Source organism: Malaclemys terrapin, chromosome 12 (assembly GCF_027887155.1).
Source record: "Malaclemys terrapin pileata isolate rMalTer1 chromosome 12, rMalTer1.hap1, whole genome shotgun sequence".
NCBI classification, from domain to species: domain Eukaryota; kingdom Metazoa; phylum Chordata; order Testudines; family Emydidae; genus Malaclemys; species Malaclemys terrapin.
Window position 1 is genome coordinate 44,965,262 of NC_071516.1, and position 27,035 is coordinate 44,992,296.

The 27,035-nt window shown below is 51.8% G+C and overlaps 1 protein-coding gene across 1 annotated transcript; it reads left to right on the forward strand.

Annotated features, from left to right (window-relative positions):
- Window positions 1-11,675: 11,675 nt before the first annotated feature.
- On the forward strand, window positions 11,676-26,557 carry LOC128847094 (granzyme B-like). The gene is made up of 6 exons (XM_054046429.1): window positions 11,676-11,736; window positions 18,328-18,484; window positions 18,705-18,741; window positions 21,752-21,868; window positions 24,598-24,846; window positions 26,408-26,557. Exons 1-6 carry the CDS (start codon window positions 11,676-11,678, stop codon window positions 26,555-26,557), a joined length of 771 nt encoding a protein of 256 aa, XP_053902404.1.
- Window positions 26,558-27,035: the final 478 nt, after the last annotated feature.

The following is a 27,035-nucleotide window of genomic DNA, read 5'->3' on the forward strand; positions in this document are numbered from 1 at the left end:
ATGAGGGCAGCCGGTTTCAGCAGTGCTATCCAGCATGCTCAGTCCATGTTAGCATGGTCAGTATAAGCTAAGTAGCTAATCTGGGGAGGGGCATTTGTGGTTGCAAACCGCCCACCCCCCACCGCACCGCCTGTGGCCTGCACCAGCAAGACTATTAAATGTCTACATCTTTCTCTACAAATTTGTTATTTCTCCATTCCCCATGAGCTAAGTAATTTCCTTCTTCTCCTGGTTCTTAGAAAGCTTTCAAGACCAGCTTTATTTTCTCGGTGTAATGTTTCATAACTCCCTGGACTCTGGCTAGCTGGTCACCAGATAACGGACAATGGAGGGGAACAAAGCACAGGGGATTTCATCTCAGAAGACATTTCATAGAGTAGAATCATAGAAATGTCATCCTGGAAGGGACATCAAGCAGTCACCTGGTCCATCCTCCTCTTGTGAGGCAGGACCATGTCAACTTAGAACATCCCTAACAGGTTTTTGTCTAATCTGGCCTTAAAAACCTTCAGTGATGGGGATTCTACAACCTCTCTTGCGATCCTATTCCAGAGATTAACTCCATTTAGGGTTAGAAAGTTTTTTCCTATGACTAACCACAATCTCCCTTGCTGCAGATGAAGCCCATTACTTGTTTTCCTACCGTCAGCGGACATGGAGAACAATTGACCCTCATACTTTTTAGAACAGCTCTTAATATATTGGGAGATTGTTCTCAGGTTCTCCCTTAGCCTCCTCTTCTCTAGACTAAACATACCCTGTTTTTTTCACCTTTCCTTCTAGGTCAGGTTTTCCAAACCTTTAACTATTTTTGTGGCTGTCCTCCGGACCCTCTCCAGTTTTTCTACATCTCTCCTAAAGTGTGGCACCCAGAACTGGACACAGTAGAATCATAGAATCATAGAATATTAGGGTTGGAAGAGACCTCCAGAGGTCATCTAGTCCAACCCTCTGCTCAAAGAAGGATCAACACCAACTAAATCATCCCAGCCATGGTTTTGTCAAGCCAGGCCTTAAAAACCTCAAAGGAAGGAGATTTCACCACCTTCCTAGGTAACCCATTCCAGTGCTTCACCACCCTCCTAGTGAAATAGTTTTTCCTAATATCCAACCTAAACCTCCCGCACTGCAACTTGAGTCCATTGCTCCTTGTTCTGTATTCTGCCACCACTGAGAACAGGCGAGCTCCATCTTCTTTGGAACCCCCTTTCAGGTAGTTGAAAGCTGCTATCAAATCCCCCCTCACTCTTCTCTTCTGAAGACTAAATAAGCCCAGTTCCCCCATTCTCCCCTCATAAGTGCCCCAGCACCCTAATCATTTTTGTACCCTCCGCTGGACTCTCTCCAATTTGTCCACATCCTTTCTGTAGTATGCGGCACAAAACTGGACACAATATTCCAGATGTGGCCTGACCAATGCCAAATAGAGGGGAATAATCACTTTCCTCAATCTGCTGGCAATGCTCCTACTAATGCAGTTCAATATGCCATTAGCCTTCTTGGCAACAAGGGCGCACTGTTGACTCATATCCAGCTTTTCATCCACAGTAATCCCCAGGTCCTTTTCTGCAGAACTGCTGCTTAGCCAGATGGTCCCCAGCCTGTAACAGTGAATGGGATTCTTCCATCCTAAGTGCAGGACTCTGCACTTGTCCTTGTTGAACCTCATCAGATTTCTTTTGGCCCAATCCTCTAATTTGTCTAGATCACTCTGGACCCTATCCCTACCTTCCAGCGTATGTACCTCCCCCACAAGCTTAATGTCATCCACGAATTTGCTGAGGGTGCAATCCATGCCATCCTCCAGATCATTAATGAAGATGCTGAATAAAACTGGCCCCAGGACCAACCCCTGGGGAACTCCACTTGATGCCGGCTGCCAACTAGACATTGAGCTGTTGATCACTACCTGTTGAGCCCGACGATCTAGCCACCTTGTAGTCCATTTATCCAATCCATACTTCTTTAACTTGCTGGCAAGAATAATGTTGAAGACTGTATCAAAATCCACTGCTTTCCCCATATCTACAGAGCCAGTTATCTTATCACAGAAGGAAATCTAGTTGGTAAGGCATGACTTGGCCTTGGTGAATCCATGTTGACTGTTCCTGATCACCTTCCTGGCCTCCAAGTGCTTCAAAATGGATTCCTTGAGGACCTGCTTCATGATTTTTCCAGGCACTGAGATAAAGCTGTACCTTTCCAGATTCTCCTTCTTCCCTTTTTAAGAGAAGGGCACTATATTAGCCTTTTTCCAGTCGTCCAGGACATCCATCGATTGCCGCGAGTTTTCAAAAATAATGGCCAATGGCTCTGCAATCACATCAGCCAACTCCCTCACCACCCTCGGATGCATTGCATCTGGCCCCATGGGCTTGTGCCTGTCCAGCTTTTCTAAATAGTCCTTAACCTGTTCTCTCACCACTAAGGGCTGCTCACCTCCTCCCCATACTGTGCTACCCAGTGCAGCAGTCTGTGAAGACTGAGACAAAAAAAGCATTGAGTACTTCATCTTTTTCTAGATAATCTGTCATTAGGTTGCCTCCCCCATTCAGTAAGGGTCACATACTTTCCCTGACCTTCTTCTTCTTGATAACATACCTGTAGAAATCCTTCTTGTTACCCTTCACATCCCTTGCAAGAGGCAACTCCAGTTGTGCTTTGGCCTTCCCGATTACACCCCTGCATGCTCGAGCAATATTTTTATACTCCTCCCTAGTCATCTGTCCAAGTTTCCACTTCTTGTAATTCCTTTTGGTGTTTAAACTCAACAAAGATTTCTCTGTTAAGCCAAGCTGGTCGCCTGCCATATTTGCTACTCTTTCTGCACATCGAGATGTACTCAGCAGTGCCAGGTAGAGTGGGACAATTACCTCCGTGTCTTACATAGGACACTCCTATTAATACCCCCCAGAATGATACTAACCTTTTCCCCAACCGCATCACACTGCTGACTCATATTCAATTTGTGATCCACTATAGCCTCCGGATCCTTTTCAGCAGTACTAGCACCTAGCCAGAGATTCCCCATTTTGTAGCTGTGCATTTGATTTTTCCTTCCTAAGTGTAGCACTTTGCATTTGTCTTTATTGAATTTCATCTTATTGATTCCAGATCAATTTGCTAATTCGTCAACTTTGTTTCAATATCTAGTCCTGTACTCGAAAGTATTTGTAGTCCCTCTCGACCTGATGTCATCTGCAAATATTATATTTATATTCTCCACTCCATACTCTAAGCCATTAATGAAAATATTGCATAGTACCTGACTCAGGGCTGACTCCTGCGGGACCCCACTAGAATCGTTCTCCCAGTTTGACACACAACCATTGATAGTTTTTGAGTACAGTCTTTTGACTGTTTCTCCCAGCACCCTATAGTAATTCCCTTAGTTTATTCATGAGAATGTTTGGTGGCATTGTGTCAAAAGCCTGACTAAAATCAAGATACATCATGTCTACTGTGTCACCCCATCCACCATGCCAGTAACTGTGTTAAAGAAGGACATTAGGTTGATTTGTCATGATTTGCTCTTGTCAAATCCATGTTGGCTATTCCTTGTAACCCTATTATCCTCTAGGCCGTGGCTTCCTAAATGATTGTTTAATAATTTGATCCAGTATCTTTCCAGGTATCAAAGTTAGGCTGACTGGTCTACAATTCCCTGCATTCTCTTTGTTCCTCTTTTGAAAGATATGTACTAAATTTTCCCTTCTCCAGTCCTCTGGGACCTCTCACTGATCCCCTGGTAGGTCCCTTGTGAGGTGAAACTCATTTTCTGCCCTAGCCTTTCCAGTTTTGTTCCTACATGCTAGTTCTAGTCTTTTGTATTCCCCCTTAGTAAGTTTTCAAATTTCCTCTTTATGGATTTTCACGACATTAAAGAATTTCTGTTGGAGCCATATTGACCTCTTACTATTCTTCCCATCTTTGCTTTGTATAGGGATAGTTTGTAGTTGTGCCTTTAATATTGCCCCTTTCAGAAACTGCCAGCTCTCCTGAACTACATTAGCCCTTAGATTTTCTTCACCTGGGACCTCACCTATCCTTTTCTGAACTGGTTAGTCTGTTTTTTGAAGTCCATTGTTCTGATTCTGCTGCTCTCACTCCTTCCTTTCCTTAGGATCAGGAATTCTATCATTTGAGGGTCACTTTAGCCTAAATTGCTTTCCACCTTCAGATTCACAACCAATTCCTCCCTGCTTGTCAGATTCAAGTCTAAAATGCCCCTCCCTCTCGGTTTTTCCTCCACCTTCTGAAACAAAAAGTTGTCCCCAAGACATTCCAGGCACTTATGGGAAATCTTGTGTCTTGTTGTATTACTTTTCCAGCAGCTGTCTGGGTAGTTAAAGTCCCCTTCCCTCCCCGCCATCTGCCCTCTTTACTTGTTAATTTCACAGGCTGGTTTGTGTCCTCTGGAATCAACACAGAGTTTTATGGAATCCTGTCCCTGGGAGTGTTTCCTTCTCTCCCGGGTCTCTGTCACCCAGGGCAGGGGAGCCCCAGCCACTGGCAGTCTGAGCTGTCTGTCCAACCAGGGCAGTTAGTTAAACAAATCAATAGGATCCAGTCACTCTCTATGCATTTCCTTCTGCTGTCAGTGGTGATGGGAAATGTGAGATGGGACCTTTCCTCTCTGAGGGGCACCAGCTCCGAACCCATCCCAGGTCTGGACTGTGTAAACTGGTCTGTAGATGATGTGAATTGTAAAATTAAAGAAATTAGTGGTAATTTTTAGTGGTCATTTGTGTATGAATCATTTTTTAAATACCATCATTACATTGGGATGTGAGCTGCAGTGACCCAGTTTAACCCAGGAACATTTCGGTTTCATAGCAGCGTTGGTGGACAACATGACAGAGGCGGAGGAACCAGATAGAGCGTTAGATGAAATCATCAAACTGACAGATACACGTTAGATAAAAGTCAGAGCGTGGTCTGGGAACAAAACACGGCATATTGTACAAATAAAATGTCAGTTTAAAATGTCAGTGTGAAGCGTGTTTTTATGGAGCTCAAGGGTGGGGGTGGTTGTCAAAAGAGAAGTAGGTTGAACCCGTTGTATACTTGTAGTTAGGTTATAGTTTTTCAATGACAAGAAATATATGGACGGCCTGTTCCTCTAACAAGGGCTCCTGGCTACTTGTGCATGAGGGATAGGCTGTTGGGGCATCTGGGCCATTGCAAAGTAACTCCAGAAACCCTCTTAAATCATACCATCTTCTGCTCCAACTGTGCCTTTTACTTTTCCTGCAGGCCCTCTGCATTAGGACTTTAGTGATCATGACACCTCTGTTTTCAGCAATGTCTCAGGGCTTTCATCTACTGGTGCATATTATTTAATGCTGTACAGCATCTAGGGTTACAGTTTGCATAAAAGTGTTTTATAAAAACACAACAAAAAATTCTCTAAGGTGTCGAGACAAGATAATAATAATCAAAATTGTAATTGTTGCTTTGCAGGCACCGCTACAATGTATCTTCAAGTATGTAATTCCTCTGTGTTTTTGTTAATATTATTTATGATCGGCTGTTGGACGGGGGAGATAATACCTCGTAGAGTGGGGAAGGGATTCGGAATGACAAATGCTCGCCTGTGCACAAGCATAACAACTCACCAAGAATGGCTGCCTACAAAACTGTGTCATTAAAAGAGATTTCACTCAGTTATCCATATTCTCCTAAAACCTCAGGACAGCTCTCTATCCCCATGCCCTGTTCTCTATGGCTGTGGCTTTTGTCTTTTTAATTGTTTTATTGTAAAACTCTTCATTTGCCTGTGTGTGTGTGTGTGTGTGTGTGTGTGTGTGTGTGTGTGTGTGTGTGTGTGGTGTTGGGGGATAGGGAGAGGAGAGGAGATTCTTAACCACACCCTTGACTTTCAAAGCTATCTTTACGATTTACAAGTAGAGCGCAGACCCCACCTAACCATGTAGAAAGCTATAACCTGTCTTTCCATTTTATTTTATTATTGTAAAACCCTTCTTTACGTGAGGGTTTTGCATTATATTCCTGATCCTCCACGAACTTATTTCTTCACAATTTACATTCCCGTATAACCTAATTTTACTGGGTCTGGGGGGGGCGGGGTGGAGAAGGAGGTTTACCTTACCAGGTAAATCAGTTGGACTAAGATCTTTGTGTTGCAGAGATTACCATTATTTAGTTATGGAAATTGAGTAACCTTAGCATCATTTTAGGCTTCTGTTATTTAATTTTAAGCAGGTGTTTTTCTTGCAAAATTTAAGAGTTTTTTAAAAAATATGCTGCTTCAAATTGTCCTCACTGCATGCTAACTTCTTTTTTTATTGAAGCACATCTGTAAACTCCCCTCAATTGTGACAGTTTTCATATTCTACTTTGTTGTTGTTTTGGTACTTTAAAAACACTATTTTTCAAAGGATAGGCTAATGTATCTTTAACATTTTTATGTCACTGAACTTCTACAAAATATTCCTAAAGAAGACACCTTGTTACGTTACAGCTCATTCAATGCTGGGTTTTATGGTTTATTGAGGGCTTGTGTTTCTTCAGATAACCAGCGTGGGTGTTTATCTTAGAAGATGTATCTCTTTGTTGTAAAATATAAGGTTTTCCTTTTTTATTTGAAAAAAAGAGCTGATTTTTGTATAAGCTGCTTTCTTAGTGTCATCCACTGTAAGAACCTGCTAATATCGGTTCGTTTGAACTTTTATTGTCCATGCTGGGAATAGGACTTTCTCCCTTTACAAAGTTTACAGCTAAAGTCATTTTATGGCTTGGGGTCTTTGGAGGGTTGGTGTTTTTAACCCTGGAGTTGTCGGTCATTGTCTTTATCTTAGAAGAGGGGCCTCTGTTTGTAAAAGATGTATAATTTCTTTACAGAACTTTCCTTTGGGAAAAAGTATAAAAAGCAAGCCAGTGTTTTTTGAGAGAAGGAGACCATCTTTTGTTACAGATGTATCTTTGTATTCACTGTTAGCCAAAGAATTCAGAAATGAGCTTATCTTCAAAACAGTTAGAAGGGAGTTTTATCTACTTTCTCCTCACTGTTGTCTTCTGGGGGAAAAAAAGGAGGGGGGACTGGATGCTACATAATTTCTTTCCTTTACACTTTTATTGCCAGTGCTGGGGATAGGACATTCACTGCTTTGTATAAATCTAAAGCAAGTTGGTGTATTTTCTGAGGGAAGTTAAACATCTTTTGTTAAAAGGAGTATCTTTATTTTCACTAAAAAGAACAGGAGTACTTGTGGTACCTTAGAGACTAACACATTTATTTGAGCATAAGGTTTCATGGGCCCACTTCTTCGGATGCATAGAATGGAACATATATTGAGGAGATATATATACACATACAGAGAGCATGAACAGGTGGGAGTTGTCTTACCAACTCTGAGAGGCCAATTAAGTAAGTGAAAAAACGTTTGAAGTGATAATCAAGATAGCCCAGTACAGACAGTTTGATAAGAAGTGTGAGAATACTTAAGGGGAGATAGATTCAATGTTTGTAATGGCTCAGCCATTCCCAATCTCTATTTAAGCCTAAGTTGATTGTATCTAGTTTGCATATCAATTCAAATTCATCAGTTTCTCATTGGAGTCTGTTTTTGAAGCTTTTCTGTTGCAAAATTGCCACCCTCCGGTCTGTTACTGAGTGACCAGACAGGTTAAAGTGTTCTCCTACTGGTTTTTGAATGTGATGATTCCTGATGTCAGATTTGTGTCCATTTATTCTTTTGCGTAGAGACTGTCCGGTTTGGCCAATGTACAAGGCAGAGGGGCATTGCTGGCACATGATGGCATAGATCACATTGGTAGATGTGCAGGTGAACGAATCCCTGATGGCATGACTGATGTGATTAGGTCCTATGATGATGTCACTTGAATAGATATGTGGACAGAGTTGGCATGGGGCTTTGTTGCAAGGATAGGTTCCTGGGTCAGTGTTTTTGTTCAGTGGTGTGTGGTTGCTGGTGAGTATTTGCTTCAGGTTGGGGGGTTGTCTGTAAGCGAGGACAGGCCTGTCTTCCAAGATCTGTGAGAGTGAGGGATCATCTTTCAGGATAGGTTGTAGATCTGTGATGATGCGCTGGAGAGGTTTTAGTTGGGGGCTGAAGGTGACGGCTAGTGGTGTTCTGTTGTTTTCTTTGTTGGGCCTGTCTTGTAGGAGGTGACTTCTGGGTACTCGTCTGGCTCTGTCAATCTGTTTTTTCACTTCAGCAGGTGGGTATTGTAGGTTTAAGAATGCTTGATAGAGATCTTGTAGGTGCTTGTCTCTGTCTGAGGGATTGGAGCAAATGCGGTTATATCTTAGAGCTTGGCCGTAGACAATGGATCGTGTGGTGTGTCCTGGATGGAAGCTGGAGGCATGTAGGTAAGTATAGCGGTCAGTAGGTTTCCGGTATAGGGTGGTAATTATGTGACCATCGCTTATCAGCACAGTAGTGTCCAGGAAATGAACCGCTTGTGTGGATTGATCTAGGCTGAGGTTGATGGTGGGATGGAAATTATTGAAATCATCGTGGAATTCCTCAAGGGCTTCTTTTCCATGGGTCCAGATGATGAAGATGTCATCAATGTAGCGCAAGTAGAGTAGGGGCATTAGGGAACGAGAGCTAAGGAAGCGTTGTTCTAAGTCAGCCATAAAAATGTTGGCATACTGTGGGGCCATGCATCTGATGAAGTGGGCTGTAGCCCACGAAAGCTTATGCTCAAATAAATTTGTTAGTCTCTAAGGTGCCAGAAGTACTCCTGTTCTTTCTGCAGATACAGACTAACACAGCTGCTACTCTGAAACCTGTCATTATGCAAGGTACTGCATTTAGCCGTATGGAGTGGAAATCCATCAACTTCATGAAAAAACTCATACAGATACAGACAGACATCATCTTCCTTTCCAAATGCAAGCAGATGGACATCATACCAAAAGGATAAAGGTAAAAAATCCATTACAATCTACATATCACACAGACTATGCTGAGAGACTGTGTCACACACTCTCAAAGAAACTGCGAAACCATCTGATCAGCATCCTATACAGCAAACAGGGAAAGATTAAGAATGAGCTCTCAGAACTGGATACTCTCATAAAAAAACCAACCTTCCACACAAACTTCCTCATGGATAGACTTTACAAAAACTAGACAAGCTATTTACAAGACAAACTTTGCCTCTCTACAAAGGAAAAAGGACACTAAACTATCTAAACTGCTACATGCCACAAGCAGCCACAACAGTAGTTCACTTAACCCACCCAACAATATTGTTAATCTTTCCAGCTATACTCGTAACCCAGCAGAAGAGTCTGTCCTATCTTGGGGCCTCTCCTTTTGTCCTTCCAGACCCACGAACATGATACAGTTCTGCGGTGACCTAAAATCCTACTTTCGACGTCTCCGACTCAAAGAATATTTCCAACATACCTCTGAACAGCATACTAACCCACACAATCCTCCCTACCAACACTACAAAAAAAAAAAAGGATTCTGCGTGGACTCCTCCGGACGGTCGAAACAACAGACTGGACTTCTATATAGATTGCTTCCGTCAACATGCAAAGGCTGAAATTGTGGAAAAGCAACATCAGTTGTCCCATAACCTCAGCCATGCTGAACACAACGCCATCTACAGCCTCAGAAACAACTCTGACATCATAATCAAAAAGGTTGACAAAGGAGGTGCTGTCGTCATCATGAATAAATTGGAATATGACCAAGAGGCTGCTAGACAGCTCTCTAACACCACATTCTACAGGCCATTATCCTCTGATCCCACTGAGGATTACCTAAAGAAACTACATCATCTGCTAAAAAAACTCCCTGAAAAAGCACAGGAACAAATCTGTACAGACACATGCCTAGAATCCTGACCAGGGGTATTCTATTTGCTACAAAAGATCCATAAACCTGGAAATCCTGGACGCCCCATCATCTCAGGCATTGGCACCCTAACATCAGGATTGTCTGGCTATGTGGACTCTCTCCTCAGGCCCTAGCTACCAGCACTCCCAGCTATCTTCGAGACACCACTGACTTCCTGAGGAAACTACAATCCATCGGTGATCTTCCAGAAAACACCATCCTGGCCACTATGGACGTAGAAACCCTCTACACCAATATTCCACACAAAGATGGACTACAAGCTATCAGGAACAGTATCCCCGATAATGTCACAGCTAACCTGGTGGCTGAACTTTGTGACTTTGTCCTCACCCACAACTATTTCACATTTGGGGACAATATATACCTTCAAGTCAGGGGCACTGCTATGGGTACTCGCATGGCCCCACAGTATGCCAACATTTTTATGGCTGACTTAGAACAACGCTTCCTTAGCTCTGGTCCCCTAACACCCCTACTCTACTTGCGCTACATTGATGACATCTTCATCATCTGGACCCATGGAAAAGAAGCCCTTGAGGAATTCCACGATGATTTCAATAATTTCCATCCCACCATCAACCTCAGCCTAGATCAATCCACACAAGCGGTCCATTTCCTGGACACTACTGTGCTGATAAGCGATGGTCACATAATTACCACCCTATACCGGAAACCTACTGACCGCTATACTTACCTACATGCCTCCAGCTTCCATCCAGGACACACCACACGATCCATTGTCTACGGCCAAGCTCTAAGATACAACCGCATTTGCTCCAATCCCTCAGACAGAGACAAGCACCTACAAGATCTCTATCAAGCATTCTTAAAACTACAATACCCACCTGCTGAAGTGAAAAAACAGATTGACAGAGCCAGAAGAGTACCCAGAAGTCACCTCCTACAAGACAGGCCCAACAAAGAAAACAACAGAACACCACTAGCCGTCACCTTCAGCCCCCAACTAAAACCTCTCCAGCGCATCATCACAGATCTACAACCTATCCTGAAAGATGATCCCTCACTCTCACAGATCTTGGGAGACAGACCTGCCCTCGCTTACAGACAACCCCCCAACCTGAAGCAAATACTCACCAGCAACCACACACCACTGAACAAAAACACTGACCCGGGAACCTATCCTTGTAACAAAGCCCCATGCCAGCTCTGTCCACATATCTATTCAAGTGACATCATCATAGGACCTAATCACATCAGTCATGCCATCAGGGGTTCGTTCACCTGCACATCTACCAATGTGATCTATGCCATCATGTGCCAGCAATGCCCCTCTGCCTTGTACATTATCACCAACGCCTTGAAGTGCAGTATTTGGTCTCTTTGACTTCAGCCCCTCCCCCTGTCTCTCTCATGGTGCAAGGAGACGTGAGAAGGATCAAAGGGCTGGGTTCCCATATGCAGCTGATATGAGTTCAGATTAACCACAGCTCCCACTACAATAGGCAGAGAGAGACTCTAGTGTCTCTAGTGTTAGCAACGAACTCACATCCCCCAGCTCAGCACCAGATGTGCATGGAAACAGAGGCTGCAGGGCCCCTGCTGGGCACAATGGGGCATGGGCTAGCCCCAGCTGTGCATGGCTCAGGCACTGAGCATCCCCAGAAGATGCCCAGATGCACAGATTCAGCAGTGCCTGACCCGCCCCCCAGCCTACATGGGGAGGTGTGCAGAGAGCCACACAGCAGAGAGTTTGATGCTGAGGTTTCCTTCCCCCCCCCAAGCTGTGTCTATAATGCCCCCCGCCCCTCGGGCTGCATGTGAAGCACCTTCTCCTTCCCTGCTCTGGTGCAGATGCTACTGCCGCTACTCCTGCTTCCCATGGCTGTTCTCCTGCCCCCCAGGGCTTGGGCTGGTGAGTATGGGGGGAGGGACCCCTTAGGGAGCAGAGCCTGCACATGGCTCAGTGGAAGGGCCTGAGGCTGCTTCCCCAATACAGCAATCCTGGGGGTACGGAAAGGAGGCAGCTTCTCCTCACCATCTCCCCTGCCCCCGTGTGGGGTGCCCCATGGCCGAGGCGTCTGCAGGCCAGTGGGATGGGGAGCAGAGGCGGGGAAGTTGTTTCCATAGATCTGAGGGGATCCAGTCTACACTAGGGAAGCTTCCCACCAAAGAACATCAGCCACCAATTATGGGTGTGACATGCCCTGGAGGCCACATGCAGGGTAACAACCTCCTAGTGCTGCCATCTAACAGCCTCACCCCTTTAGCTCAAGGACTGTGCTCCAGGGCTGGAGTCAACCACAGAGCTGGGAGGCCATTGAATCAGCACCTTTGGGAGCCCACCCAGATTTCCAGCCCCGGGTGGAGTCTGGCTCTTCCTGCACCAGTAGCCAGCACAGCAGTGCTCCGAATGCAGCTGACTCCTCTGGCCATCTGTGCAGGGCACAGCAACCTCGGGGCTGCCCTAACCTGTCTGTGCCCCAAGGGGCCATTCTGGTAGCTTGGCAGAGCTGGGCACCTCCATGGCCTGGCATAGATCTGCTCCTCCAAGTTCTAGGCTGCAGGGAGGGCTGCTACCTGATTTATGAGGTGGGTGTTGCAAGGACAGGCAGGGTCTGGAAAGACCAAAAACCCCATGACCAGTGGGCAGATCTGACCTGAGACATGTGGGGCAGGGTTTCAAGAGAGCCCCACAACCACAATGGGATTCTCTAGTGAACTCAATGTGGTGGGAGGAGATTGTCAGTGATCTCCATGTTACCTGGGTCGAGGGGACAATCCAGGAGGAGGGGGCAGGGAAACTTGGCTGGCTGGGTTGAGAGTCTGATCTGTGGCAGCAAAGGTTGAGGATGAGGGTAGGGATAGAATTGGGGTCCTTGGTCAAACTCTGGAGCCTCATGTTGTCCCAAAGCAGGTGAGTTTTACCCCTCTCCCTCTCTCTGCCATTGGAGATCATCGGGGGAAGGAAAGCTGGGTGTCACTCCAGACCCTACATGGCCTTCGTGAAGATAGAGACAGGAGGATGCTGCAGAAGGTTCCTGATCTGGAATGACATGGTGGTGACAGTGGCTCATTGTCACTGCAACCTTGGGTAAGAAATGTACCATCTGCCGTCCCTGAGCCAGCCAGTCCCTGTCCTGGGGCTTGCCTCTTGTCATTTTGAGCCACTAATGGCTTGGTGCACTGTTGTGCTGGGTACAGAATGTGTCAACAACAGATACCCTGATCTGCTGCTCCAGGAATAGTATTGTTACCTTCCTTGGCCTGAGAAGTCAGTGAGGTCTTGCAGGAGGAGAAATTGCTGGTGGCATTAGGTCTATTCTTTCATGCAGTTCTGTTTATTTACAAAGTATGTCCAAAGTCCTGTTTCTCTGAATGCAGTCGGAATGAAACAACAAGTGACTCTTTCTTTACTCCAAGTCCCAAGCCTCTTTCAGCCAGCACTCTGCCCAAAAGCTCTCTCCTGCGGCTTAGTGCAGGGTAACAGTACCCATGCTTCTTTGGCTGTGGCTGGTGCCTTCTCTGGCTGCTTCACAGCTAAGTTTTAGTCCAGGCCTGTGTGATTCTAGTGATTCAGCTTTCTTGTTACCTAAACAAGCTTATAATGGCTTCTGTACATTGATCCTGAGAACAAGACCCACCCACTTTAAGGATGTTTATGGCCCATGACTGAATCCATTGTATTGGCCTGTCTGTGGCACCTGCATTCCCTTATATTTCACAGCACCATCACTGTGTTGAAATAGATGAACTGGGGAGGCAGGAGATTGGGGTACATCACCGAATCTCCCACACAGAATACAATGATGAGACAGATGAAAATGACATCATGCTGCTGCAGGTACCACACCTTTGTATCTCCCAGTGATGTCAGACTGCTACAGGTACCATCACATCACCCCTGTGACCTCAGATTGCTGCAGGTACCTCCCCCATCCCATCATCACGCCCCCAAGACCTCACACTGCTGCCAATACTGCCCCATCCCATCCCCCCCTCACCCCAGAGAGCACATGGCATCACAGTATTGCACAGTTGTCATGGGGATGCCCCATCTGGCCCCATCCCCCCAGGACAGGATGCAGCCCCCATGAGGAGTTTGATTTCCCTTCTCTCCCCACCCTCACCCCCATCACAGCTGAGGGACAAAGCCAATCTGACCGAGACTGTGGGCACCATCCCCCTGCCCTAGTGAAGGTGAGGGAGGGGGCTGTGTGCAGCAGGCCGGCTGGGGCCAGACTGTATCATCTCCAGGGAGTGTGTTTAACTTGTATTGGGGGTGTTTACCTTGTATTAGGATGTTCTGGCACGATCCTTCTGAAATCTGTTTATGTTCATACACCCCTTCTATCCATCCCTCCCTCCCTCCCTCTCCATCCACATCCTTCTATCAATCTATCCTGCCATCTGTTCCTCACTCTCTCCCCATCCATCCCTCCCTCCCTCCCTCTCCATCCACATCCTTCTATCAATCTATCCTGCCATCTGTTCCTCACTCTCTCCCCATCCATCCCTCCCTCCCTCCCTCTCCATCCACATCCCTCTATCAATCTATCCTGCCATCTGTTCCTCACTCTCTCCCCATCCATCCCTCCCTCCCTCCCTCTCCATCCACATCCTTCTATCAATCTGTCCTGCCATCTGTTCCTCACTCTCTCCCCATCCATCCATCCCCTGACAGTGTTACCCATTGCTCTAGTATCTCAGCCCTGTTGGTGCCTTCAGCTTCGTCGTGTTTGCTTGTTAATTTCACTCTGTCCTCTAGCTACCAGCATTGATGGAGTGTAGTGACATCCAGCCTTCATCAGTGTTTAATTCCTTCCGTGGCCTTTCGAGCTGGCCACCGCTATTGCACACAGCCAGGCTGGGATGGTCAATGCCACTTTGAGGAGTGAGGTGTCTATATCCCATGGACTTTCAGTGGCTGTTGGGCCCCTAACACCCTGACCCCCTTTTACCATCTCCAGCTCATCCTGTCAAGTGCTGGAGCTCAATTCCACTCAGCACCCAGCATGGGGGACATGGGGAGATTTTCAGAAGCACTGAACAAGCAATGGGACAGCGGGCCTTTCCCCTCTAGGGGGAGCTGGCTGCAACCAGACCCAGGGTGGGGGACTGGCTCAGGGAGGTGGGGAATGGGACATGGGGCCTTTCCCCTCTAGGGGGAGCTGGCTGCAACCAGACCCAGGGTGGGGGACTGGCTCAGGGAGGTGGGGAATGGGACATGGGGCCTTTCCCCTCTAGGGGGCACCAGCTCCCATCCAAGACTGGCTGGTTCAGATGGGCTGAGAATCAGCTTCATTGTCTCTGTCCCCACCCCCAATGCGGGTGTCTGTGGGAAGCGGCGCTGTCACAGACGGGCCCGACCTGAGCTCCTTGACCCAGGTTCCTCTACCCCGGTCACACCCCCATGGCAGTTGAGAAGGATCAAGGGGCCGGGTTCCTCCCAGAAGCTGAGTTGAGTCTCAGTCAAACCCCACCTTGCCCAGCTCCACTCCAGATGTGCTCGGTACCAGTGGTGCACAGCTGCCAGAGGCACAGGGGGGTCCCAACAAGGTGTGGCCCCAGCAGTACCTGGCCTCAGAGCGGGCAGCCCCCAGCTGGGCTAGGCTCTGGGCCCTCAACTCTGGGGTGGCTGTGATTCAGCTGGGCCTGATCTCCCCCCCGCCCCCCAGCGGGACCGACACTCTCCTGGATACTGCCCCGTGCAGAGCAGCAGCAGCTCGCTCCCTGCCCAGGCCCTGCTTCCAGGGACAGGCGCCCACTCTGAGCATGCCGGGGGCTGCGGTGGGGTGGGGGCTCGGGCCTGCTTGGCCGCTGTCCCGGAAGCCAAGCCTGGGCTGGGGACAGCCTGCTGCTGCTGCAACCAGGTGATCTCCCGGTCACGGTCATCCGCTGCGCTGCACCAGACAGCTTGGCTGGAACAGGCCCCGCCCCTTCTCCTCATGCTCTGGCCCCTCCCCTTCCACTCCCCACCCCAGCTGGTTGTTGGGGGGAACTCAACTCTTCATGCCCCCCCACATGTCACCTACCTACTCAGTGGGGCTGCTGGGCACTGCCCAGGGTGAGCACAGCTCGGCATTCGGCAATGCCCATGGCCCCACCAAAATGGACTGATAGGCTGAGGAGCCCCGATGGCAACTCCCCTGTCCCCCAGCTGGTGTGGTGGGGGATCCAAGCACTGAGATGGCAGGTCCCTCTCTGATGCCCCAGATGGGGTTGCCAACTTTCTACTTGCAGAAAACCGAACACCCGTGCCCTTCTCCGAGGCCCCACCACTGCTCACTTCTTCCCCCCTCCCTTCCTCACTCACTCTCTCCCACCCACCCTCACTCACTCATTTTCACTGGTCTGGGGCAGGGGGATGAGCTGCAGGAGGGGGTGAAGTCTCCAGATGGGAGTGCTGGTTCTGGGGTGGGGCCAGAGATGAGGAGTTCAGGGTGTAGGAGGAGGTGCAGGGTGCAGGCTTTGGGCTGGGGCAGGGAGGTTGGGGTGCAGAAGGAGGTGCAGGGTGCAGGCTCTGTGAGGGAGTCTGGGCTGGGGCAGGGGTTTGGGGCATGGGAGGGGGTTTGGGTGCAGGCTCTGGGCGGTGCTGACCTCAGGCGGCTCATGGGAAGCGGCCAGAATGTCCCTCTGGCTTTTAGGTGGAGGGGCCAGAAGGCTCTGCACACTGCTCCTACCCACCCCCCAGCTCCTATTGGGCTCACTTTCCAGCCAATAGGAGCTGTGGAGCTGGCACTCGGAGTGGTTCCTGTGGGCGGGGGCAGTACGTGGAGCCCCCCTGGCTGCCCCTCTGCATAGGAGCTGGAGGGACATTCCAGCTGCTTCCCGGGAGCCATTCAGAGCTGGGTACGGCGCCTGCCCACCCCGCTGGTGCTGCGTCCAACCAGATGTTTAGCAGCCTGGCCAGCTCTGCTGCCTGGAGCTGCCAGGGTCCCTTTTCGACTGGGCGTTCCAGTCGAACACTGGATGCCTGGTAAACCTAGCCCCAGAGCGCATGACCTTGAGGTTTCCTTGTATTCCCACTGCCCAGCCAGGCCTCTAGCACACCTTCCAGGCAGATGCGCCCCCCCCCCATGGGACCTGATAGTGCTGCTGCTGCTGCTCCCCAGAGCTCAAGATGCTGAGTAGGTGGGACATCAGGGCCCCAGATGTACCCAGCCCTAGCGAGGTACAGGGCCCCAAATGTGCACAGGTCCCAGGGACTGCAGGGCCCAAGATGTGCACATTGCCTGGACTCCAGGGCCCCAGATGTGCACACCCTTTGGGGTGGAGGGGCCCAGATGTGCACAGGCCCAGCAGATTGCGCTCTGCTAGCTCTGCAGGGCAGCTGGCTAGTGACTCACACACCTGTGAACTCCTCCCCAGCAGGATAAAGGGGCTGTGGTTTGCCCCTTGTCACCTGGGGGAGGGGGGGTCAACCCCTCCCAGCCTGGTCTATAAATAACCCCAGAGACAGCCACACCACCCCCTTCCATGGACTGCCTCTGACAATGCAGCTTCTGCTCCTCATTGCCTTTCTCCCCCCCCCCCCCCCCCGTGGGGCTCAGGCTGGTGAGTACAGGAGTGGATAGAACCCCCCAGCCCCATAGAGAGCAGAACATGGATCTATTAACATGGTCTGCAAACCCTGGCTACTCCCCAGAGTCAGATGCTTCCACCAGGACCATCAATGTGTCCCCAGCACCCAGCTGGAGTGCAGTGGGGCCCAGGGGGCTATCATGTTTGCCCAACTGGCGAGCCTCAGGGCAGTGGGGTCTGGGGATGGTTATCGGTGTGTGTGTGCCCAGAACAAAGCTGAGGTGCCCCAGAGCCATGGGGTCTGGGGGCATCGGTGTGTGCCCAAAACACAACTGGGGAGCTGTGGGGTCTGGAGGCAGGTGGGCAGGGAGCTAAAGGGGCAGGGGGAGCGGAGCGGATTGATGCTACCATAATAAGTGCCCTGAGAGGGAGACGACACAGAGAAGCTCACTAAGGGCTGATGAGAAGAGCGTGTATCAAGACAGGAAAGGCAGATCTGTGCAGCCTGTGTGGTTACAGCAGGGAGGCTGGATTCATTTTGCAGTTCCACGACACAATGTGCTGGAGGGAGCCACTTTCTACCTTTGTGCCAGGATTTCCCAGGGTGTGAAATGGGAATGAGGATCCATCCTTTAAACTCTCTGGAGCAGAGATTCTCACTCTGTTTCTGTGCAGCGCTCAGAACAAAGGGGCCCTGGGGGTCTGTGCAGCACCCGACAGAATGGGAACTTGATCTTGGTTTGGGGTCTGTGCAGCACCTGGCACAACAGGGGCCCTGATCTCTGTCAGTGTCTATGCAGTGCCCGGCACAATGGGGCCCTGATCTCAGTCAGGGTGTGCAAAGCCTGTGGCACAGGTGGGCCCTGATCTTGGTCAGGGTCTGTGCAGCACCCGGCACAGCGGGGCCCTGGCTGGCGGACAGATACACGCGCTAGCTGTATTGGGGGCCTGAACTAACTCCTTCTTTTGGGGGCTCTGCCAGGGGAGATCATCGGGGGACAGGAAGCCGAGCCTCACTCCAGACCCTACATGGCTTTTGTGAAGATAGAGACAGAAAGAAAAGGAGGAAGAATGTGTGGAGGGTTCCTGATCCGGGATGATGTGGTGGTGACGGCAGCTCATTGTAACTGCAACTTTAGGTAAGAAATGCAAGATCCCCTGTCCCTGAGGCATCAATTCCCCTTCCCTGCTTCTAGGTCAAAGCTGGCACCCCCTGAAGGTGAAAAACGCTGGAGTGCTGGTTTCTGTACATTCATCCTGAGTGCCAGGCAGCGTCTACACACACCCACTTTAACGAGGTTAACGACCCATGACTGAATCCAGAGTGTTCACCTGTCCGCATCCCATTGTATTTCCCAGCACCATCACTGTGCTCCTGGGGGCCCGCAACATTTCTGTACATGAACCTGGGATCATGCAGGAGATCTGGGTACGTCATCGAATCTCCCACCCACAATACAACGGTGAAACAGATGAAAATGACATCATGCTGCTGCAGGGACCACCCTACTTACATCACCTGCCCCAATGAACACACACTACTGCAGGTACCACCCCCATCTCATCACCCCGCCCCCAGTGACCTCACACTACTGCAGGTACAACCCCCACCCAATCACTCTGCCCCCAGTGATCTCACACTGCTGCAGGTACCACCCCCATCTCATCACCCCGCCCCCAGTGACCTCACACTGCTGCAGGTACCACCCCATCTCATCACCACGCCCCCAGTGACCTCACACTGCTGCAGGTACCACCCCCATCTCATCACCCCGCCCCCAGTGACCTCACAGTGCTGCAGGTACCACCCCCATCTCATCACCCCGCCCCCAGTGACGTCACACTGCTGCAGGTACCACCCCCATCCCATCACCCCGCCCCCAGTGACCTCACACTGCTGCAGGTACCACCCCCATCCCATCACCCCGCCCCTAGTGACCTCACACTGCTGCAGGTACCACCCCATCTCATCACCCCACCCCCAGTGACCTCACACTGCTGCAGGTACCACCCCCATCTCATCACCCCGCCCCCAGTGACCTCACAGTGCTGCAGGTACAGCCGCCATCCCATCACCCCACCCCCAGTGACCTCACACTGCTGCAGGTACCGCCCCCATCCCATCACCCCGCCCCCAGTGACCTCACACTGCTGCAGGTACCGCCCCCATCCCATCACCCCGCCCCCATCCCATCACCCCGCCCCCAGTGATCTCACACTGCTGCAGGTACCGCCCCCATCCCATCACCCCGCCCCCAGTGACCTCACACTGCTGCAGGTACCACCCCCATCTCATCACCCCGCCCCCAGTGACCTCACACTGCTGCAGGTACCACCCCATCTCATCACCACGCCCCCAGTGACCTCACACTGCTGCAGGTACCACCCCCATCTCATCACCCCGCCCCCAGTGACCTCACACTGCTGCAGGTACAGCCGCCATCCCATCACCCCGCCCCCAGTGACTTCACAGTGCTACAGGTACCACCCCCATCTCATCACCCCGCCCCCAGTGACCTCACACTGCTGCAGGTACCACCCCCATCCCATCACCCCGCACCCAGTGACCTCACACTGCTGCAGGTACCACCCCCATCCCATCACCCCGCCCCTAGTGACCTCACACTGCTGCAGGTACCACCCCATCTCATCACCCCACCCCCAGTGACCTCACACTGCTGCAGGTACCACCCCCATCTCATCACCCCGCCCCCAGTGACCTCACAGTGCTGCAGGTACAGCCGCCATCCCATCACCCCACCCCCAGTGACCTGACACTACTGCAGGTACAGCCCCCATCCCATCACCCCACCCCCAGTGACCTCACACTGCTGCAGGTACCGCCCCCATCCCATCACCCCGCCCCCAGTGACCTCACACTGCTGCAGGTACCACCCCCATCTCATCACCCTGCCCCCAGTGACCTCGCACTACTGCAGGTACCACCCCCATCTCATCACCCCGCCCCCAGTGACCTCACACTACTGCAGGTACCACCCCCATCTCATCACCCCGCCACCAGTGACCTCACACTGCTGCAGGTACCGCCCCCATTCCATCATCCCACCCACAGTGACCTCACACTGCTGCAGGTACCGCCCCCATCCCATCATCCCACCCCCAGTGACCTCACACTGCTGCAGGTACCACCCCCATCCCATCACCCCGCCCCCAGTGACCTCACACTGCTGCAGGTACCACCCCCATCCCATCACCCCGCCCCCAGTGACCTCACACTGCAGCAGGTACCACCCCCATCTCATCACCCCGCCCCCAGTGACCACACACTGCTGCAGGTACCACCCCCATCCCATCACCCCGCCCCCAGTGACCTCACACTACTGCAGGTACCACCCCCATCTCATCACCCCGCCCCCAGTGACCTCACACTGCTGCAGGTACCGCCCCCATCTCATCACCCCGCCCCCAGTGACCTCACAGTGCTGCAGGTACAGCAGCCATCCCATCACCCCACCCCCAGTAACCTGACACTACTGCAGGTACAGCCCCCATCCCATCACCCCACCCCCAGTGACCTCACACTGCTGCAGGTACCACCCCCATCTCATCACCCCGCCCCCAGTGACCTCACACTACTGCAGGTACCACCCCCATCTCATCACCCCACCCCCAGTGACCTCACACTGCTGCAGGTACCACCCCCATCTCATCACCCCGCCCCCAGTGACCTCACACTGCTGCAGGTACCACCCCATCTCATCACCCTGCCCCTAGTGACCTCACACTGCTGCAGGTACCACCCCCATCCCATCACCCCACCCCCTATGACCTCACACTGCTGTAGGTACCGCCCCCATTCCATTATCCCACCCCCAGTGACCTCACACTGCTGCAGGTACCACCCCATCCCATCACCCCACCCCCAGTGACCTCACACTGCTGCAGGTACCGCCCCCATCCCATCACCCCGCCCCCAGTGACCTCACACTACTGCAGGTACCACCCCCATCTCATCACCCCGCCCCCAGTGACCACACACTGCTGCAGGTACCACCCCCATCTCATCACCCCGCCCCCAGTGACCTCACACTGCTGCAGGTACCACCCCCATCTCATCACCCCGCCCCCAGTGACCTCACACTGCTGCAGGTACCACCCCCATCCCATCCCCCCACCCCCAGTGACCTCACACTACTGAAGGTTCTGCTCCCATCCCATCCCCCCACCCCTAGTGACCTCACACTGCTGCAGGTACCGCTCCCATCCCATCCCCCCACCCCTAGTGACCTCACACTGCTGCAGGTACCGCTCCCATCCCATCACCCCGCCCCCAGTGACCTCACAGTGCTACAGGTACCGCCCTCATCCCAAGGATGTTTATGGCCCATGACTGAATCCATTGTATTGGCCTGTCTGTGGCACCTGCATTCCCTTGTATTTCACAGCACCATCACTGTGTTGAAATAGATGAACTGGGGAGGCAGGAGATTGGGGTACATCACCGAATCTCCCACCCAGAATACAATGATGAGACAGATGAAAATGACATCATGCTGCTGCAGGTACCACACCTTTGCATCTCCCAGTGATGTCAGACTGCTACAGGTACCATCACATCACCCCCGTGACCTCAGATTGCTGCAGATACCATCCCCATCCCATCACTCCACCCCCAGTGACCTCACATTGCTGCAGGTACCTCCCTCATCCCATCATCACGCCCCCAAGACCTCACACTGCTGCCAATACTGCCCCATCCCATCCCCCCCTCACCCCAGAGAGCACATGGCATCACAGTATTGCACAGTTGCCCCATCTGGCTCCATCCACATCCTTCTATCAATCTATCCTGCCATCTGTTCCTCACTCTCTCCCCATCCATCCCTCCCTCCCTCCCTCTCCATCCACATCCTTCTATCAATCTATCCTGCCATCTGTTCCTCACTCTCTCCCCATCCCTCCCTCCCTCCCTCTCCATCCATATCCTTCTATCAATCTATCCTGCCATCTGTTCCTCACTCTCTCCCCATCCATCCCTCCCTCCCTCCCTCCCTCTCCATCCACATCCTTCTATCAATCTATCCTGCCATCTGTTCCTCACTCTCTCCCCATCCATCCCTCCCTCCCTCCCTCTCCATCCACATCCTTCTATCAATCTATCCTGCCATCTGTTCCTCACTCTCTCCCCATCCATCCCCTGACAGTGTTACCCATTGCTCTAGTATCTCAGCCCTGTTGGTGCCTTCAGCTTCGTCGTGTTTGCTTCTTAATTTCACTCTGTCCTCTAGCTGCCGGCATTGATGGAGTGTACTGACATCCAGCCTTCATCAGTGTTTAATTCCTTCCATGGCCTTTCGAGCTGGCCACCGCTATTGCACACAGCCTGGCTGGGATGGTCAATGCCACTTTGAGGAGTGAGGTGTCTATATCCCATGGACTTTCAGTGGCTGTTGGGCCCCTAACACCCTGACCCCCTTTTACCATCTCCAACTCATCCTGTCAAGTGCTGGAGCTCAATTCCACTCAGCACCCAGCATGGGGGACATAGGGAGATTTTCAGAAGCACTGAACAAGCAATGGGTCATGGGGCCTTTCCCCTCTAGGGGGAGCTGGCTGCAACCAGACCCAGGGTGGGGGACTGGCTCAGGGAGGTGGGGAATGGGACATGGGGCCCTCTAGGGGGCACCAGCTCCCATCCAAGACTGGCTGGTTCAGGTGGGCTGAGAATCAGCTTCATTGTCTCTGTCCCCACCCCCAATGCGGGTGTCTGTGGGAAGCGGCGCTGTCACAGACGGGCCCGACCTGAGCTCCTTGACCCAGGTTCCTCTACCCCGGTCACACCCCCACGGCAGTTGAGAAGGATCAAGGGGCCGGGTTCCTCCCAGAAGCTGAGTTGAGTCTCAGTTAAACCACAGCTCCCACCGCAGTAGCACCCTACCTTGCCCAGCTCCACTCCAGATGTGCTCGGTACCAGTGGTGCACAGCTGCCAGAGGCACAGGGGGGTCCCAACAAGGTGTGGCCCCAGCAGTACCTGGCCTCAGAGCGGGCAGCCCCCAGCTGGGCAAGGCTCTGGGCCCTCAACTCTGGGGTGGCTGTGATTCAGCTGGGCCTGATCTCCCCCCCCCACCCAGCGGGACCGACCCTCTCCTGGATACTGCCCCGTGCAGCGCAGCAGAGCCTGAGAGAGAGCCTGACTGGGGAGGGGGCAGCAGCAGCTCGCTCCCTGCCCAGGCCCTGCTTCCAGGGACAGGCGCCCACTCTGAGCATGCCGGGGGCTGCGGTGGGGTGGGGGGCTCGGGCCTGCTTGGCCGCTGTCCCGGAAGCCAAGCCTGGGCTGGGGGCAGCCTGCTGCTGCTGCAGCCAGGTGATCTCCCGGTCACGGTCATCCGCTGCGCTGCACCAGACAGCTTGGCTGGAACAGGCCCCGCCCCTTCTCCTCATGCTCTGGCCCCTCCCCTTCCACTCCCCACCCCAGCTGGTTGTTGGGGGGAGCTCAACTCTTCATGCCCCCCCACATGTCACCTACCTACTCAGTGGGGCTGCTGGGCACTGCCCAGGGTGAGCACAGCTCGGCATTCGGCAATGCCCATGGCCCCACCAAAATGGACTGATGGGCTGAGGGGCCCCGATGGCAACTCCCCTGCCCCCCAGCTGGTGTGGTAGGGGATCCAAGCGCTGAGATGGCACCCTACTTACATCACCTGCCCCAATGAAAGCACACTACTGCAGGTACCACCCCATCTCATCATCCCGCCCCCAGTGACCTCACACTGCTGCAGGTACCGCCCCCATTTCATCACCCCGCCCCCAGTGACCTCACACTGCTGCAGGTACCGCCCCCATTCCATCACCCCGCCCCCAGTGACCTCACACTGCTGCAGGTACAGCCGCCATCCCATCACCCCACCCGCAGTGACCTCACACTGCTGCAGGTACCGCCCCCATCCCATCACCCCACCCGCAGTGACCTCACACTGCTGCAGGTACCGCCCCCATCCCATCACCCCACCCGCAGTGACCTCACACTGCTGCAGGTACCGCCCCCATCCCATCACCCCACCCGCAGTGACCTCACACTGCTGCAGGTACCGCCCCCATCCCATCACCCTGCCCCCAGTGACCTCACAGTGCTACAGGTACCGCCCTCATCCCACCCCCTTGCCCCCAGTGAGCACATGGCATCACAGTTTTGTGCAGTTTTCACAGGGATGCCCCATCTGGCCGCATCCCCTGGGGGCAGATCCGTCCCCCAAGAGGAGTTTGATTTCCCTTTTCTCACCCTGATCACAGCTGAGTTGCAAAGCCAATCTGACCGAGACTGTGGACACAAGGAATAAGGTGAAACCGGGGGCTGTGTGTGGTGTGGCCGGCTGGGGCCAGACTAGTAGCAAGATAAATGCCCAGTCGTCCCAGACCCTGCAGGAGGTGGAACTGACGGTCATGAGCAAGGACATCTGTCTGTCCCAACCCTATCTGCGCTATGACCCGTCCGTGATGCTGTGCGTGGGGGATCCCAAGGAGAGGAGGGCGTCCTTCCGGGTGAGTGTGGGATGGGGCACCTGGGACCTGGGGCAAGGTGCTGCTATAACAGGAGACTGACAGAGCTGGGGAGAGCCAGGATCCATGGTGAACAGGCAGATCCTGGGAATGAGCGACTGGAATGGGCCAGATCCTGGTAATCATGGATGGAAGCTCGAAATCAGGGGCAAGAATCATAGAATCATAGAATATCAGAGTTGGAAGGGACCTCAAGAGGTCATCTAGTCCAACCCCCTGCTCAAAGCAGGACCAATTCCCAGCTAAATCATCCCAGCCAGGGCTTTGTCAAGCCGGGCCTTAAAAACCTCCAAGGAAGGAGACTCCACCACCTCCCTAGGTAACGCATTCCAGTGTTTCACCACCCTCCTAGTGAAATAGTTTTTCCTGATATCCAACCTGGACCTCCCCCACTGCAACTTGAGACCATTGCTCCTTGTTCTGTCATCTGCCACCACTGAGAACAGCCGAGCTCCATCCTCTTTGGAACCCCCCTTCAGGTAGTTGAAGGCTGCTATCAAATCCCCCCTCATTCTTCTCTTCTGGAGACTAAACAATCCCAGTTCCCTCAGCCTCTCCTCATAAGTCATGTGCTCCAGACCCCTAATCATTTTTGTTGCCCTCCGCTGGACTCTTTTCAATTTTTCCACATCCTTCTTGTAGTGTGGGGCCCAAAACTGGACACAGTATTCCAGATGAGGCCTCACCAATGTCGAATAAAGGGGAACGATCACGTTCCTTGATCTGCTGGCAATGCCCCTACTTATACAGCCCAAAATGCCGTTAGCCTTCTTGGCAACAAGAGCACACTGTTGACTCATATCCAGCTTCTCGTCCACTGTGACCCCTAGGTCCTTTTCTGCAGAACTGTTACCTAGCCATTCGGTCCCTAGTCTGTAGCAGTGCATGGGATTCTTCCGTCCTAAGTGCAGGACTCTGCACTTGTCCTTGTTGAACCTCATCAGGTTTTTTTCGGCCCAATCCGAAACAGGCAGATCTTTTAAATGGGGAATAAATCCTAATAATTTGATACAGAAACTGGCAAGATCATAGAAATCAGGGACAGAAATCTGCTGCATGTTCAACAGGTTCTAGAATCAGGGACAAGAATCAGCCACATGGATCTTACTAGTGAGGGACAGATTCTGGAAATCAGGGTTGGGAATCAGCTAGATCCTAGGAGTCAGAGAGGGGAATTGCTGAATCAAGAACCCAGGGGTGGATCTGAGAAATCAGCAGGAGATCCTAGAAATCAAGGGCAGGTATCAGCCAGATGCTGGAAATCAGGATTTGGAATCAGGGATGAGTGCTGAACAGATTAAAGACATGAGGGATAGATGCTAGAAATCAGACGTATGAACTGGCCAGATCCTAGAAATCAGGGACAGGGGTCGATTGGATCCCTGGACCGGGGGGTGGGAGGCCCGGGTGTGTCCCAGGAGTGACTTAACCGTGAGTCCACAGGCCGGTGGATTCAGAGCTGGATTTCAGGACGGTGAATACAGAATGCAGCCTGCCCTTCTCTTGGACTTCTGTAACCCCATGTCTGGTGTTTGCTTCTCAGGGTGACTCCGGGGGCCCCCTGGTCTGTAAAGGGAAGGCCCAGGGCATAGTCTCCCATGGCAGCGCTGATGGGTCACCACCCAGGCTGTTCACCAAGGTCTTCAAATATGTCTCCTGGATCAAGAAAACTTTGCGCAAGCTGAAGCCTTAGAGGGGATCATCCATCTCCTCTAGCATGATTGGAGAGATAGCTGGTATTGCAGAGCCATGGCTGGCTGGGTATTGCAGCTGGATGGATAGATGTGTAGCCAATGATTTTGATTTATTGTCCATTTATTTTTGTTATGATTAACTAACATGCAATATCGTATACAATCATTGTATGCTAAATAGAGTTAAATGGATTATAGAAGTATAAAACTGATCGGTAATAGAAGTGATAATTTGCTATTAGGTATCTAAATAAGGAAGTCTGAAACGCAAGGCCTGCAGGGTGAGGTCTGTACGATTTTAGCTTAGCCATACTACGCCATAGGCTTAAGAAATTCTTGACATAAGTAAGTGACCAAAGAATGACCCTGTCAAGGCCGATTCCCCACTCTGTCACTCCGAGTGCAGAAGGTGAGGGCCTGCAAGGATTCTAAAAATTAATACTGGCCACTCCAGGCTTGTATTAAACTCCCAAGATT

What these genes read in the sequence shown, in the direction of transcription:
- LOC128847094 (XM_054046429.1), top strand. Translation starts at nt 11,676, where the DNA reads ATGCTACTGCCGCTACTCCTGCTTCCCATGGCTGTTCTCCTGCCCCCC. An exon ending in GCCCCCCAGGGCTTGGGCTG is followed by an intron (nt 11,737 to 18,327) that starts GTGAGTATGGGG and finishes GGGCTCTGCCAG; the next exon opens with GGGAGATCATCGGGGGACAG. An exon ending in CATTGTAACTGCAACTTTAG is followed by an intron (nt 18,485 to 18,704) that starts GTAAGAAATGCA and finishes TGTATTTCCCAG; the next exon opens with CACCATCACTGTGCTCCTGG.